At 38.1% G+C, this 16,686-nt stretch overlaps 1 protein-coding gene across 1 annotated transcript in view; it reads left to right on the forward strand.

The window, feature by feature from the left end:
- SH2D4B (SH2 domain containing 4B) overlaps positions 1–16,686 on the forward strand; it is a 62,438-nt gene that overhangs the window by 23,524 nt on the left and 22,228 nt on the right. Inside the window, exons 5-6 of the mRNA XM_077183304.1 lie at positions 6,260–6,467; positions 7,506–7,633. Coding sequence (XP_077039419.1) covers positions 6,260–6,467; positions 7,506–7,633 — 336 coding nt within the window. The remainder of the gene's footprint in view (positions 1–6,259; positions 6,468–7,505; positions 7,634–16,686) is intronic.

Below are 16,686 nucleotides of genomic sequence, written 5' to 3' on the forward strand. Positions count from 1 at the left end.
AGTACCTGCAGGCCTGTCCCCTCAGCCAGAGGTGACTGAGACCAGCTCAGGTGGCTCAGAGCTGCTGAGCCTGGTCACCAGCAGCTGCTCTGCCTCAGCACCTTCTCTCCTGCTGCTGGGTTTGCAGCCTGCTATAAATTCTGTGCTGCCAGAGTTATGCTGTTAGCAGTAATTGATTTAGCATTAAACTAACTGCAGACTAATGACTGGAGTGTTCCATATCCTTGTTTATCCTCTTATGCTTATCTCAGACTCTCAATTTATCCCTGTTGGTTTCAGGGATCAGAACTGTGCTCCATTAGCAAATGGGTGCAACAACTGAAGATAGGAAGATGCAGTGTTCATGCCTTCTCTGAGACCAGTTGCTGTCTGGTTTAGACTGTGCTATCAAACTTTGCACTGAGTTTCTTCAGGTGTATTAACATCTTCCATTTCCTTAACTTTACTGCAGGAGCCAAAATGTGCAGCAGATAGCAACAAATATTTGGAAGTGGGAACATCTAAAATTGCTATGAAATTAGTTAGTACCTCAGGCTCGCCAGATTTTTCATTTTTTATTTCCAGATATATTTTTCTTTTTATGATAATCCTTCAATTTTGTCTGCAATATTCCTGTGGGGCACTGAGAGGAAATGTAGTGAAGTTAGGCAAAGCTGTCCATGAGTCAGCTTTTCTAAGCAATAAATAAATGCATGAATGCATGAGAGAATTACAAGTAGATGTAGTGTTTACATTTTTTGCCACTGCAAACCTGCAGTGGAGACCATATTGTCTATTAGGAACAAGGCCAGGCTCCTTTGGCTCTTACCTCCTTGAAGTGAGCCCAGTCCTGTTCCACAGAGCTGGGGCTCAGTGGAACAGTAGTGCTAGAGCAGGTATTGGGGACAGGAATGTAGCAATTATATTGATGACACTACTAATTTGTTTAGTAGATGGAATTCAGAATGTGATGGGGATTCATCTCTCCTCATCACATTATCCCTCAGCTGTTTATTGCCAAGGCAATTAGCAAAGTGGTGCTAATATTAGTTTCTGTTGTTCAGTTCAGTTTGCTTCTGCTGTTTGCCAGAGAACAATAATGGCCCATAGAACTACTGTGTTAACTGAAATACATGATTTTAGGGCTTTTCATATATGAAATAACAAGTGTAGAACAATTTGGGAAATCAGTGCTAAAAGGGAAAAATTATGTTGTAAGAGCAATTACACACTTTGATTTCATATAAAAGATTTATATTGGGGCATTTTAGAGGGCAGTTGTAAGTTAGTAAGTTTAGCAGGAATAATGGTTGGCAAGTGAAAAGATGACTTGTGGAAGATTTATTCAAAGATTCTACTGTTCAAAACTCTTATTTTTAAAACTGAAACACAAAACTAAACTTGGATAGCAGAGGGTACATATTCTACATATTCTCATTAGTTTTGGACATTTCTAGTGTGCTGTCTCATTTTCAGGTTTCTAGTTTAAGTGTGACCTCTCTTTGAGAAAGCAAAAAAAGAATCTGTGAAACATGATAGGAAAATCTGTAGCACAAATATTCATCTGATTGAATATTGTAAAAGGCATTCTGTTAATACACTTACAAAGCCCTGCAAACTGCATCAGGTAGGGAAGTGCTCAGATGCCATCTGACCAGCTTTATTCATTTCCAGAAAAAAATTAATCCAGTAGAAATGAAGACAGAGATGAGTGAGTTGATCTATTCTTTTGCCTTTCCCTGAGTACCTACTTTTGGTCTCTCTTGGAAGAAGGATACGAGGCTGAGTCATTATAGCTTCTTTTATATTGTTGTATTTTTATGTTCTTCTATGAATGTGTCTATGGATTTGTTTTTGCCTGACTTTTAAAGAAATTCATTGGGTATTTATGTTCCCCAAAAGTTCAAGTGAGTTTACTGCAGGAACATTGATAAAATGCTGAATTTTAAAGTGAGTGGTCCCCAGTTCAGCTATGCATTAACTAAGCAAGTGCTCAACCTTACATATACATGTGCCCTCTGAACTCCAATAGGTCTCGCAGTGCATTGTTGAATAGGAAGGAGATTATTCATGTGCTTTTAGATAAGATTGCTGAACTGAAGCCATATTGCAGAGTATTTGTGGGAAGTTATATTTTCCACTTAGGAAAGGGAAAAAAACACTGAGTGATTTGTATGTGCACTCAGAAAATCTAAAGATTGAATTTTATCTATTAGTTAGTCAATTTGAACAGCTCATAAACAAGCTTCCAAGAATTTTTAACAAGGGGAAAGCTCAGACAAAAAAAAATTTAAAATTACAATGGATATTCATAGCATATGTTTGGGTTTTTTCCAGCTTTCACATATCTGACTGTAAATCAAAAATAGATTGATTTAGAAAATAGATTATAAAAAATGGAGAGGTCTTAGTCTTTGACAAACTATTTGATCAAGTTCAGCTGCAGCGTAGTATGAATTAATCCTCATCTATATCAAAATATTTGGTATTAGAACTTTGCCAGGACTGCTAATAGGGATTTCCCGAAGAAAATATAGAAGAAAAAAGGCACCTTAGGTTAGCATAGAGAAAGAACAGATTCTCATAAACTGTTCATGGAAAACAAGGTGATCCCAAGCCAACCCCTCCAGGACCCAAAGAGCCCCTGCATACCCAGCTTTGTGGTTTGCTCTTTGTTGGTAAGAGGATGTTCACACTGCATTTCACAGAGACATCTCTGAGCTGGCTTTTTACTAGAACTGTTCATTTCTAGTATTGACAACCAGACAATGGTGGCAGCATGGTCCAGTCTTGGATGTATTCACCAGTTTTCCAGGAGGGCTTGGTCACCCATTTTTGGCCTGCTGTGCTGGGGCTGCAATCACAGTGGTACACACCTCTCTGAGCAGCTCAGGCATTTCTACACAAGTTCCAGTTCCAGAAGGGCCAAAATTTCTTCATTTTATGAGCACCAGAGGATGTACCTGTAGTTGGTACCACCAACACCAGAAGAGAAAACTAGTCTTGGAGCTGGTCTTATAGGACCTGCTGAACTGTAAATCTCCCATGGGCTTGACAAATTCCTAATTTCCCCACCTTGTCAGTCCTTGCATTATTTCATGAAATAAAAGAAAGATGTAATTATAGATTATTATTTGTAGTAATTCTTTATGCTAGATATATGGATCTGTTATGGTGATCAGAGCTTTTAGGTTTTTTTCCAGATATCTAATCTCCCCACTGAGAATACTGACTGGCTACACTACTAGTGTATTTCACAGGGGTCATGCCAGAAGTAAATTTACTGTAAAGGGACAGCCAGCTAAGAAAATGAATCTGTTTCTACTTAAGTCAGTACTAGAAGTCCTGACTACTTTTGCTTTCTTGTTACTGGAAAGGTTATGATATGTCTAAGAATAAAAGTAATGTAGAATTTTGGCTTCTTCTATCTTAAAATATTTGTGCTAGACTTGATCCAGACGTAAAGTTCTCCCTCCTAGTGAGATGGTTCTAAGCCATAAAGAAAAATATGAATAGTAATGAAATTCTATTGTAAGAAAAACTTTCTACAAAAATACACCCAGGTTTATCTTCAGACTCTAAATGACTTTCTCAGGATAGATAAATTTGTGGGAAATGTCAGTATGGGAGGATGGTTCATGTGGTATATATCATTTTGTCTGGGGTGTAGTGATAAACTTTTCTGTAGATTCCTGACTGTGATGGCTTTATTCCCAATACTATTTCTAGTCACCAAACATGGTGGTTATTGATACCAGTGACTGTCATTATTTGCTCAAAAAGCCCCTTGACCAATTAGAGATTAAAAGAAACTTAGGACAACCTAGGAACACAGGTCCACAGGTGAAGCTGTACTAGACAACATCTAAAGGTAGAGGAAAGAGAAGGATGTTTTTGGGAGTAACTACAAGGAGAGGGATAGGGAGAAAATCAAGAGTCCAGTAATGAGAAAAATGGATTAAGAGATCCTATGTATCCCTATGGTTAGTGATACAATTCAGATACCTCCACTGGGAAATTTCAATAAAAATTCTTCATAACATGAAAGAGATGATTTTGTATTTAAAATCTCAATATCTATATGCAGCCTTCCCTATCCTTATGTGTACACAGACACATACACACATGTATGAGCATGTACATAAATTTAAACACACATACATACATGTACATGTCTGCATAGAGAGGGCTACATGTCATACTTTCAAAAGGTTTTCTGAATATTGATATTTAACAGTTGCTATTGATATTTAAGTATGCTACCTCATGTCATACATTTTGTGATAAGAAGTACTAAAGTTTGATAGTTTGGGAAAATATAGTCTGGGTCACTGACTTCTGATGGTACAGATTTGTTGGCTGGCAAAAATACAATAGGAATGACTATTGAAAAGAGTGCCTATTATTGAGGAAAGAGGGACATGATACCTTGCCTTTCTCATTGCCAGGCAGCCTGTACATCAGTGGAAACGAGTTCCAAAAGCTCCACGCATTCTGCCCTCCAAGTGAATATTGTGATGGTGGCAAACAGTGGAGCGTTTCTTGATGTCTTGCAAAGTTGCATAACACTCATCTTCCTTGCAGTCTCTCCTTGTGCTGCAAGCACAAAGTTCATCTTTAAAGTGACCATTATGAGTGGCTTTATAAGGGATAAATCACAGACATACTGGAGCCATTGAAGCACTATATGTAAATGACATTATCTACCCTTAAAAATAATGATCTCTAAGATAAATAGTAGTCTGTTACTTGTGTTTCCTGTGCTGTGCATTTGTTTGTTACTGTGTTTCACCAAAACTGCAGGGTATGTAGTTAAGTGAAACTGGAATCCTGCCAGTTGTATACACATGAAGCATCTATGACTCGTTTATTATGCTATCTTGATGAGCTTTAAGTCCTGCAAATCTTCCTGCTTATGATAATATTATATAATTCTCAGCTTAAAGGTCTTTTCACTTTCCCTCATTTGCCCACAAGGTTTTATTTCATTTCATTTGGCTTTGAGTGCTTTTATTTCTTGATTCCATTAAACCTTAGAATTTGGGAGTTAAATCCAGTTATACTTCTGCTTGCTTTAAACTGGGAGTGCAAACCAGAGAGATGCAAGCAGACTAATGAAATGCAGCTGTCTGGTATTATATCATGCATTCCTAGTCACAGGTACAGTCACAGGGGAGTAGGAAATGGAGTGCTCACTTTATGAACTGGGTATGATCTGAGCCAGGATAGTCATGGTAGGATTGATAATTGCTACTGGAGGCCATAGCTAGCTTCTTTAATATTTACTTCACTGCATGTTAAAGGTTTGTTTTGCACTGCAATAATTTGCCTGCCTGCAGTTATTTGTTCAAAAACATCATCCAAACAGGGCTTGAGGCACCAGAAAAGAGCTGATAGATGATGAATATTTGCAGTAGAATTCTTGGTGCATTTAAGTTATACCATGTCAAAGACAGGATTGTTGGAACATTAAAATGAAGAAGCTTTAGTGAAAGATGCCTGAGCCACAGTGGCCAGAACAGCAGTCTCATTGCAGGTTACAGAAATGGGTAGCTCCCTGGTCAGTGCCATGGTTAGGTGTGTACTAAATCTTCCAGTACAAGTTCTGGCTCTCCATATGCAATTTCAGAGACTGAAGTGTGAGGCAGCCCCATCCATAGCATCAGCATGCCCTTTCCAATGGCTGTTAATTTATCCATTGTTACTGAAAGCATTTTTAGACTGCAAATTTCAAGTTGGAAATGTCTGTGACTATAAGTACCATGACAAAGATAGCATAGGCCTTTCAGAAAGCAAATGGCACTGACAAAGTGCAACCTACATGTCAGTTTTTATAATGGTAAATTTTGGGAGTTGACTCTTCAATTCTAGTTATGTTCATAGTGGCCAAGAACACTGTTAGACACAGACTTAATTTAAAGCAGTAATTAACATCCTTTCTTGAAACATAGAACTTGGTGCACTTCCAAGGGAAAAGATATCCCCAAGCAGAATTTCTCTTATTACAGCCAAAAGAAGTGTCAGATTTAATCACAATATGTAGAAGCTCAGTAATTGCCAGTAGTGGTCAGATCATTGATAATTTGAGGCTCCTTCTAGAGGTGGGCCTGTGTTTGAAGCATCAGGGAAGCCATCCAGTTAACTGCCTTCTGTCATGTGTTCAATTTATACACTCTTAAAACCAGCTCATGTAGGAATAAGGGCACTAAGCTGCTCTGTAAGCAGAGGGCTCCATGGCTGTTTGCAATCCTCAATCTCTCCTCCCATCCATTCCACCCAGTGCGCCGCTCCAAGGCTGCTGACGAGGAGAGGAGCCACAAAGCGCGCAGGGCGCGGGACGAGTACCGACGGCAGTCCCTGCGCGCCATCCAGAAGGGAAGGGTGGCTGGCCTGAGTTATTTGTTCCAGGGGACAAACCTGAGCAATGATCAGGACATCAAACTGAACAACAACAGTGCGAGTCCTTTGCTGTCTCCTGCAGCGTCCAGGTTGGTTTGTGCTGGAGTGGTTTTGAAACAGTTTTCTCTTGGATTGCTCCCTCTCCAATCCCTACCATTTCAACAAGCTGTTCTTCTGGTTTTGGGAGTCCTCAGTCTTGCTATTTCCTTGTGATCAGAAAAAAGAATGTTTAAAAGAAAAGAAAAACGTATTTGATGCAAACTAAATGTCATTTATCTTCAGGCTGATTTCTTAGAATTCACACAGAGATGACTCCTTGAGAAGACAGTATGAGATCAGCATGTGAGGCTGAAGTCAAATGGACAAATGTCTTAAGCCTCAAGCCTAAAACTGCCTGCTGCTTAACAGCTTTTTACAGCTTTTTTTTTCTTTCTTTCTTTTTTTTTTTTTTACAGACAGCAGTCCTAAGTTTCAGAGGCTTTTAGTTTTTTGTGGTATTTTTTCAGGCAAAACCAAATATCTTTGGTATTTTTTAATCTTTCATTTGGCTGTTTAGGGAGCACAATTAATTGCAGGAGAGGAGAAGAATTAAACTGGAGGATGATTCCTACTAACTAAAACACATAGAAAGTAGTAGAAAGAGTAAGGCAGGCTGTCAAGCAGAGAATGCAAAGGAAACATAAAAGTTTAAACTAAACATTCCCTCTATTGCATTTACTGCTTCCTGTTTGGAGACACAGTGTATTATAGATGATAGTGATTTAGGTTTTTTTGCCAGTAAAAAGGAATATACTCAAGAAAAAAGAGTTGCTTGTCAATATTTACATTGGAATAAAGATGAGGTGGAAAAGGAAAGCTGACTGAAATGTCCATTGTAGAAAATTGTTTTTTCAGTTTAAGTTCTGTAAGAAAATGTTTAAGGTGCCATTGCAAATATAAAATTCACACTACTGTGGTTTCCATAAAAACACCAAGTAAATTTAACAAATTTTAGAAAGTTATTCAGTGAGTTGTACTGAGCAGAAGTTACACTGACCATTTTGCAGCTGTATGCTTTGTCAATATATAAAAGAGACTATTATTTATGCTGTCCCTTGTTTTCCCACCCTGCTGTACTCTGTGTGCAGTACCATCTGGGAGCGCCCTGCTCGGCCCTTCTCCCGAGACGTCATCATCCGCTGGTTCAAGGAGGAGCAGATCCCTCGGCGGGCTGGCTTGGAGAGGAGCACCAACAGGATTGCTCAGTGGTTCCATGGTAATTCCTTCATCTCTCATTTTGTGTATAACAGGGCTGTGAGCAACTGCTTGGGAAATTAATCTTGCCAGCTTCTATCCCAAAAAAAAAGCTTACTGATATGGTGAAACCAAGTGCCTGTTAAAACAAGACTTTTGCATCTTTCCTACTATTAGCATACAATTTTCCTGTTTTATATCTACTTATTAAGTAGATTAATGTGGGACTCGTATCACCAAAGTTTTATTCAGGAATATTTGGGCCAAAATATACTTACTGTAAAATAGCAAGTCAAGTGAGATTACTGATACCAAGATAGGGTGAGAAGAACTCCAAAATTAACTGGAAAATACTACAATGATGTGGTAGGTAGATGACCGAGGTTCAAGCTTTTGCAAGATTTGCAAAGAATGACTTGAGCTCATATCTTTTTAATCATTGTTTTACTTTGTAAACTGGGGGAGCATTTTTTGTTTCTTACTTTCTTTTGCAAACAAATTTTTTTTCCCTCAAAAATAATTGAGAGTGTATAATTTTAGGGCAGCTTTCTTGAAATGGGACATATGCAAATCCAAAATTTGCTGTCTTATCTGCTGGAGTTGCTAGCATCTCTGAGACTTTTGCTTTGTATAGTGTTAGGAATGCAGCTGAATCTTTGATATCAAATTCACAGGTAAGATGTCTTATTTTCATATGTATTAGCAATGATCTTTATATTCAGTATTCTTAGACATGAAAAAAAAGTTCTGGTTTAATAGCTGACATAATTGAAGGACCAGCAAGACTTTAAAGTTAAATCTGTTTTTTTTTTTTCATTGCTGCTTTAGATGAGTCTATTGCTTAGTTCAAAGCACTAAGCTGACCCTCATCTCATTCATGATTCTCTAAGGCTAGGATGATGATGTGTGGGTGTTCTGAAGTGAGTCAGGCAAGGAAGATTTCTGAATAAGTGTAGTGTTTCATGTATTTCAGATTTTGTTTATGAGACACAAATCCTTATGTGTTAAAAGACATCAACAAGCTGTTATTTTCATTGGCTCAATTGGTCTAAGACACTGAAGTCAGTCATGTACAGCTTGTAAATTCTAAATACTTTCATTTCTTACAAACAGTGATGCAGACAGTGTTGTGTGTTTCCTTAGGGAAGATATTAGGTGTGGTTGCTTTCTGAAAGATAAACTGATTAAAATTTCATTTGTGGACATTTGCCAGACGTGCTTCCAACCAGGATGTTTCTGTAAAAGGAGGTATCTAGGCTTGAGCCAATGCATGTGCAGTCTTTCTACTAATTTTGGTGGCTTTTGGATTAGTTTGCTAATCTCTGAAAGGATTTAGACATTCTTGATCATTTATTAATTTCCCAGATCATGCTCTTCATATCTTGAGAAACTGAATGCAATGACTTATAAAAGTGAGACAAGTATCTGATTTTTCCTTCTCTCATTCAAAGAGCCAGACAAAGACAGTCAAGTTACACTCCCAGCCTAAAGCTCAGTTGTTTTCTTTGCAGGGACTCCTGTATGTGCTGTTTTGGTACCTATTTGCTGCATGAGTTCTTTTGGCTTTTGCAGCTCTGGTCAGATTATTGTAACAATTGTAAATTGTGAACAACTCAGCTGCCTTGTAACTCTACTGCAGTGGTGGAATCTAAAGAGGCTCTTACATGTGCAATAATTAGTGTTTGGTAGTGTTAGCTGCTGTCTGTGTTACTGTTTGTAATGGACAAAAAGTCTGAGGAAAGCCAAACAAACACAATCACGGATCCTGCTGAGTTGGAAGGGACCCACAAGGATCATCGAGTCTGAATCCTGGGCCTCCTGTTATTTTGTATTGAATTCAGGGAATCAGGATACATGATGAATTATTTTTGTCTATGAACAAATAGGCAGCAGAATATATTTAACTCGTATAAGAAATTGGCAGTACAAATGAAAGCCATTCTGCAAAGCCCAGAATTACAGCTGACAACTTGAGCCACTGGCTCACCTCAAGCATCTCTCACAGCAGGTATAATCAGGTCCTTCACATCCTTGAGCAACTTCTGTATTTTCTTATATCTCAGTTTTGGACCACAAAGTGGGAGTTTAATATTCTGCCTCACGTTAAGGGTTTTTTGAATGCAATGCACTAAGAGAGCTATTGCAGCAGTACTGAAAAAGTAGATACCAGTTTATTACAGAATTATATGTTTTTGCCAGGGTCAGTGGAGCTTGGCTTGCCTGCTTTGACTGTCAGGCTGTTCAGCTTTTTAGCTGAAGTTAAGCATTAGCTGATTCACTGTCTTCAAATTGTACTGTGGACATATAACTTATTCTAGTTATGCAGAGATGAAGCTTTGAGACAGATGTGTGTAGCTAAAGTAGCAAAGTACAAATCATAATGCAAACGTCTTTTTCCTCATATATTTGGCTTATTTTCCACTTTAAGTCATCAAACCAATCTGGATTCTGTTTAAAAATACACATTGTCTGAGGCATTTTCATGGTACATGAAACACGGTAACATATGGCTTGCTTAATGTACCTGAAGTTTTCCTTTTGTCTTCATTTGAAGAATCACTACAAAATGTTTCATTTGAAGCAGGGTAGTAAAATCTGTAGTAACAAAAGCTCTTTCAAATCAGAACATTTCTTTCTTTATTCACAAGAAGTTCTTAAATAAATATCAGCTTCAACTTTATCTATCTCTATTTGTCTCTTGAAATCATCATCAGTTATCTAAATTTCAGCAGATGTTTTTTAGCTCATTTGAAATAGGCTTTACTGTTTTCTTCATTAAAAAAAATTGATGTTAAGGATACAAATTGTAACATACAGCTGAATTCTGGATGTAAACTCAGTTATGTTTTCCTCTGTTTGAGTAATAGATCCCTGCCAAAACCCAGTTCATTTGCCCTTCTAATCTAGAATGATTTTCTTAAGTTTGCGAAGAAAAAAAAAGTATCTATTTTCAAATGTTTTATATAAATTAAACTCAACTCGAATTCTGTCCTAAATCATAAAATTATCTTTACTTCATTTGGGTTGTGAAGCAATGAACCTTTTTTTTAAGTAGCTTATGCCCACTTTGTGGCCACAGTGCTCAATGCTCAATTCTTAAACGATTAAAACAAAGAAGAATCGGTGCCAGTGATTAAGGTGTCACCAGGACTATCTTGGGATTGAATCTAATCAGTGACTATTTATTTTGTATTGTCTAATAGTTTCCTTAGGTTTGAGTGAAAAGAAATATTTAATTGTTTGACTACGAAAGCTAAGAAATTGGTCTGAATTAAATTAAAGGTAAACTCTGTATACAATGTGATAACCAGAAAATTAATAATTGTATTCTGATTTCCTACCTGCTAATTGATGACTATAAGCATATTAATCAAACTTATATGGGCATCCTAATGTTGTATCAAGTTGTATGAAAGGTTTTTATTAATTTAAATTAAGGGCATTCTTTGCCAAGATTGCAGTTGCTGATATGCTTTGAAAGCAGGGAAATAAATTGGTGTTTAGGATGGGAGAGCTGTCTCTCAAACAGGCTGGAAAGGGGGACACATTCCTTGTTTTTCTAAGTTTAGCTTTGAACAGGATTTTTCTTTTCAAACCCCTCTGGGACCCATGCTGAGTAAAGGGAAAGTTATCAGTCTTCCCTATGCAGTCTTCCCCTTCTACCTGTTGAAGAGTTTGCCAAATTGTCACAGACATTAGCAAACTGTGGTTTTCAGTTTACTGCAGGCATAAGACACTTGGGATAGAATTCCATAGGGCATCAAATCTAAAGACTCTTCCTCCCCTAAGTATTTGACAAAATGTTGCTGGTAGCTGAAGTGTGCATTATTTCCATATTTGCTCTTCCATTTGTCTTTCAACCTTTCTCTTATGCTTGCAATCTTCTTCTGAACTTTTTTTCCCGTTCCAATTAGTTTGTCAGCTGTTATTTTGACAGTTTTGATATTTTTAACTTCAGATGTTAGACTGTTCACCCTCACATACTATGTTCTGTGTTTGGTTATTTTCTATTCAGAATATAGGGGTGCTGGTCTTTGCAGAGGGTGTTGATTGCAAAGTATTTCCCCAGGTTTAGTTGAGAGCAATGTTTTATGATTGTTGCTGTTTATACACAATATAACAGGGATCTCTCAGGTGTGCTGTGAGCACAGTACAGAATTTATTCACTGCCTGTCTGTGGGTGGCTGTGGGCTTGCTTGCCAAGCATCTGCTGCAGCACTATCAGATCTCCACTTGCCTTCAGGTTGAAAGGAAAGTTCAGAGGCTGATATCACAGATCTGGAAACATGAGGTAGTTGCTCTAAAGGCTGTACCTTTAAAATGTAATTGCAGGAGCATGGGTGCTATTGTGGAGAACCATTTCACCAGGGGAAGTCAGGAGGAGTTGACCAGAGCAGATCAAAGGATGGATTGAAAGAATTCTGAGAGATGCAGGAGCTGAATAATCTCTGAGGTCAGGGGAGCCAGGGAAGAAAATTTTCAGTTTATCAGGAATGTGTTGCAAACGTTTACAGATCAAGGTTTAACCCAGATGGCTAATGCTGTTTTCAGGAAGAAACTTGTTTCAAGAGGAAAATCTAGCACACCAAAAGAGTGATAATGGTTCTGCAAATCAGGTGTTCTCAATAAAGGAAAGTCTAATTATTCTGAGTCCTTGAACAACAGCGAGGGCACTCAGAATATTCATATAGCTGAATATTTCATATAGTGGGAAATATAACATGTAGTCTGTGTTGTAATATTTTTAAAAGACACAGAAATGGCAGTGGTTTGTTTGAAAAACATCTAACAGTGAATAAAGTTTGCTGCTTTGAGCACAAAAGCATGCTTTTTCTTCTGCTCTTGAAGAGGAGCTTGTCAGTTTTTCAATAAATGCATTTTAGGAAGATGTAAAGCAAGTGTTGTAAATCTAGCAGAAGTATGGCCTTCTTGATATTAATGATCTATTTTCTAATTCACTGTCTTATCATTATCTAGGTTTTTCCATCTATTTGAGAAAATGTGCACATAGACTATCTGCTTAAGTAAACTGAGCCCTAGGGGTCTGGGATTTTTTTTCTCTCTTCTAGAATTGTAGCTGATGATAAAAAGATACAAAGTTTGTTAAAAATCTCCTGAATTCACTGAGACCTTTTCACTGTCTTCCACAGGAATTAAAGGATGCAAAAAAAAAATAGCTATATGCAAGGCTTGGTATCTAAAACATTCTGTGGCTGGGAAACATCTGGAATGGAATCAGAGAATTCCTGACTCAAATGAAAATTGTGAATATCAATGCACCTGTTGCATACATTTGCAGGACAGATCCAGTTCTCTAATTTATGCAAGTAATGAAGAAGGGAAAGTTTGATTTAAAAAAGGGGTTACAGAAATAAAAAATTATTTTCAACCATTGTCTGGGAAAGATTAAAAAAAAAGGATTCTTTCAAGATGATTGATTTAGAAGAGATTATGTCTTACTTCCTTTATTAAAAAGAGAGTTCTCTCTTCTCTGCCAGTCAGTTCTGAGAGAGGATGGACACAGTTGTGATCAGCAGTTCAAATATCTGTAGGCTTTGTGGCTTGTGGTTGCTGCAGGGATACAGCCAGGTCAACACAGGCTGCCAGATATTGCCACCTGGTTGATTTTGTGTAAAACAAGTAATGTCACACTCAATTAGTATCAATCAGCATCCCAAATCTGTGTGGTTTTCTCAGAAAAATTAGGTAGGGATGGAAGTCACCTTTATTGGGAATCTTGGCAGGAAGAATAGACATGGAATAAGTTTGGACACCAAATTGCACTCTCATCACATAAACCTACATTAGAAAGTGTGTTGAGAAGTAGTTAGGCCTGAGTGGGAAGGCAGGCTCAGCTGCCACCTCTGCTGTCCCCACCCTGTGGTTACACAGAGCACAGGAGATTGTGCTGTTAGTCCTGTGCTTTCCCCCACTGCTGAACTGAGGCACAGAAGGATGATATTCCTGTCACAGTGCTGCTGCAGGATGAATGAGAGCCCTCTGGTGTATTATACAGAGGGGTTGCTAAACCCTCTGTGAGGCTGGAAAATCTGTCTTGCATTTCAAGGACTGAGGATTGGCTCAAGCTGGGTTTGTACCATTGCCTTTAAATAGTAACACTCTTGTAATTTTACTTCAGAATTATTATAAAGCAGTGATTTTTATAACCTACACATACAGGTTTTAATGCAGCGCCAGACATGAGCCAGTTTGTCCTTGTAGTTTTATATATATTCTTTACATGGGTGGATATGAGCATGAGCTGTTATTAGAGTCATGATAATTTTTACTTCTTTTGCTTCCTGTGAGATGGAACATTCTTTTTCTGTATTTCCTGAACATATTCTTATCAAACATTTATCAAAAATATTCTGATAATATTTTTCAAAGATCACACAGTATTTGGAGTTAAGTGTTGAGGTCCTATGGTGGATACTGGTACTTGATTATTTTTGTCCTCAGTCAGACCCATAACATGAAAAAACTCAAATGCTTCCTCAGCTTCAATTCAGCTCTTGGCTTCTTTTTTAAGAAATGAGAGGTGTTTTTCTGTTTTCTGAGAAATAAGTTGATCCTTCACACACTAATTCATTCCACTTAGGTCATAATGATTGTTTCAGTCTGTCAGTTCTTTTGAAGGCTTTGGAATTGTTTTTCTTACACCATTAGAGTTCCAAAGTGTCTACGCAGACAGGTTATTAGCAAACAAAATAAATGTTTTAGACTCATGGCTCCTCTTGGAAGGGAGCAAAGTATCAAAGTGAGGTAATGTGAGCTGTAACAGGCTGCAAGGAGAAAGGAAGCACAAAAGAACAGCAGGGAAATTGTAGAATGAGGCAGTTGAATAATTAATGTAAATAGGCTAATTGCTAATGTGAAATGAGCTTTCTTATTATTTTACAACACATTGTCCTTCTTGACTGCTTTTTAACTGGAAGCTATATTCTAAAGATTTGGCATGTTCTGAAGATAGAAGGCAGCAATTTTTCTTGGCAGGTATGGCAGACATTTAGAATGAGAGATAATAAAGAACACGTGAGCACAAAGGGGAAACAGGTGTGGTGTGCTAACAGTTTCACTGACACAAACAGGTCAGGTACAGAGCCTAGACAGTGCAGGGTTAGTTAAAAATAATAATTTTTTAAAAGAGGCTTTTCAAGTTTGTCAGAGAGTTCTTTGCATAAGTGAAGAATATTGAGCAACTTTTTCAGAGAGTTTACTCCCAGGTGAATTTACTGAAAAAATATTGAAAATCAAATTACTCTACATTTTGATGACATCTTCCCCTTTCACTTAAAACACTTTTAAGATTTTCTTCTCCATCTGCTATGGTTAGATCATGCCATTGTAAGCAATTATGATCTTGCTCAGTAAGCCATCATGGTAGCTTACAGTATTTACCTGTATTTTTTCATTACAGTTCTGTCTCCATTTTGAGCTGGTCTGGGTGTGAGTACATTTCTCTGTTACTGCAGCTCCTTCAGGCTTTATCACATTGCATGAAACAAAGAGAGGTGTGTCTGGACAGAAAGCTCTGCTGTTAGTGCTTAGATATGAAGAATCGTTTATAAAAACCACGTGATATAAGAACAAGATTTATTTGGAAGAAAACATATGTAAAGATATAAAGTCCTATTTTACACAAAATAGGGAGTGTTACACACAAGTAAAATCCCAAAGGTTGCTTATAGTAAGACTGAAAGGAATTCTGATTATTTGATGGTGACCAAAGCAAATGCAGAGGGCCTAATTCATCTGTCCAGCAGCCTGAATCTGAGCAGTGGCACCCTTTCCAGGTACTGTAGTCTGGTTCTTACCTGCTGGATCCTGCTTTCTCATTGCAGTGGCATTGTGGATGCCTCTGTTGGAGTTTATCTATGCACAAGGCACCTTAAGATATCAGACACTACCAGCACAAGACATTGAGCTCATACTGTGCCCCTTTAAGTGCTGTGTCTGTTTGTTTCCTGATCACCCCCTCTAGCATACCACAGGTATCCTGTGCAGAACCTTGTTAGTCCTGGATGAATTGCTCATATCCTGCTTATTGTTATCTATATCTAAGTGTCCATCAGCCATGCCTGCAGCTCTTGTTCCTTTGCCTGCATGCTTACAAGAATGTGCTTTCTCTTTCACAGGCTTCTGTATATTTTTTCATCCGCTTACAACAGACTGAGTTATATTTATTATTTTATCTATTTAAAGCCCAGCAAAGACTTGCAGACCTGAGGTCAGTAAATTTCCCTGATTTCCCAGAAGCTGGATGCCTTATTGGTCCTTCTTGCTCTGCTAAGCATTGAACCTGCAGTCCTATTGATCTAGCCTCAAGGGAAAAGATTACAAGTTATTAGTTTGACAGCTCCTCTGAAGTAATACTATTTTCCTGCTAAGCAAAGACAACTCTCTCAAACAGAGTACCAGCAGGTATTGTGTGTAGCCATGCAGGGGGGAAAGCATGAGGCTGAGAGAAAATATGTTGCTGGTTTAGCTTAATCCCAGTTCACCCAGTTAGAAGCAGATCATGACACTTGAACTGCTTTCCCTGCAGGAGGTGAACAGTAGGAGATGGTAGAGAAAGGAAGAGATTTCTGTGACTGAGGCAACCAACCTGCGTGTGTCACTGCACTGTGTGCTGCTGGCATGGAGGCAGAATGGGGTGGAGGGAGGGAGACAGAAATTTGCCCTTCCCTTGCAAATATTAAGGGAATGACAGCTTCCTTCCCTTTTCAATTTCAGAAAGGTCAGTTCTTCCCTCTTTTCCTGGCCTTTCGGTGAATAGAATTGTCAAATCACAAACTCATGACTCTTTTGAAAAGCTCCAAAAGAGCCATGCAAGTTGGCACACTGATTGGCATTGGCTCTGACTGCTTCAAACCCTTGCTCTCTATCCAAGATTAACATCCATAATAAAATACACAAGAGTTTTTAATCCACAGTGGAGAGGATTGAAATCTAAATTATATGTAATTCCATGGCCATTCTGCCAGTGCTGCTACCACTGCTTCTCACAATTAAACACAGCATGGATCTTTCATGAGTGCATGTGGCTATTATAAATTCATTCTACTATGCTTC

Source organism: Agelaius phoeniceus, chromosome 9, assembly GCF_051311805.1.
Source record: "Agelaius phoeniceus isolate bAgePho1 chromosome 9, bAgePho1.hap1, whole genome shotgun sequence".
NCBI classification, from domain to species: Eukaryota; Metazoa; Chordata; class Aves; order Passeriformes; family Icteridae; genus Agelaius; species Agelaius phoeniceus.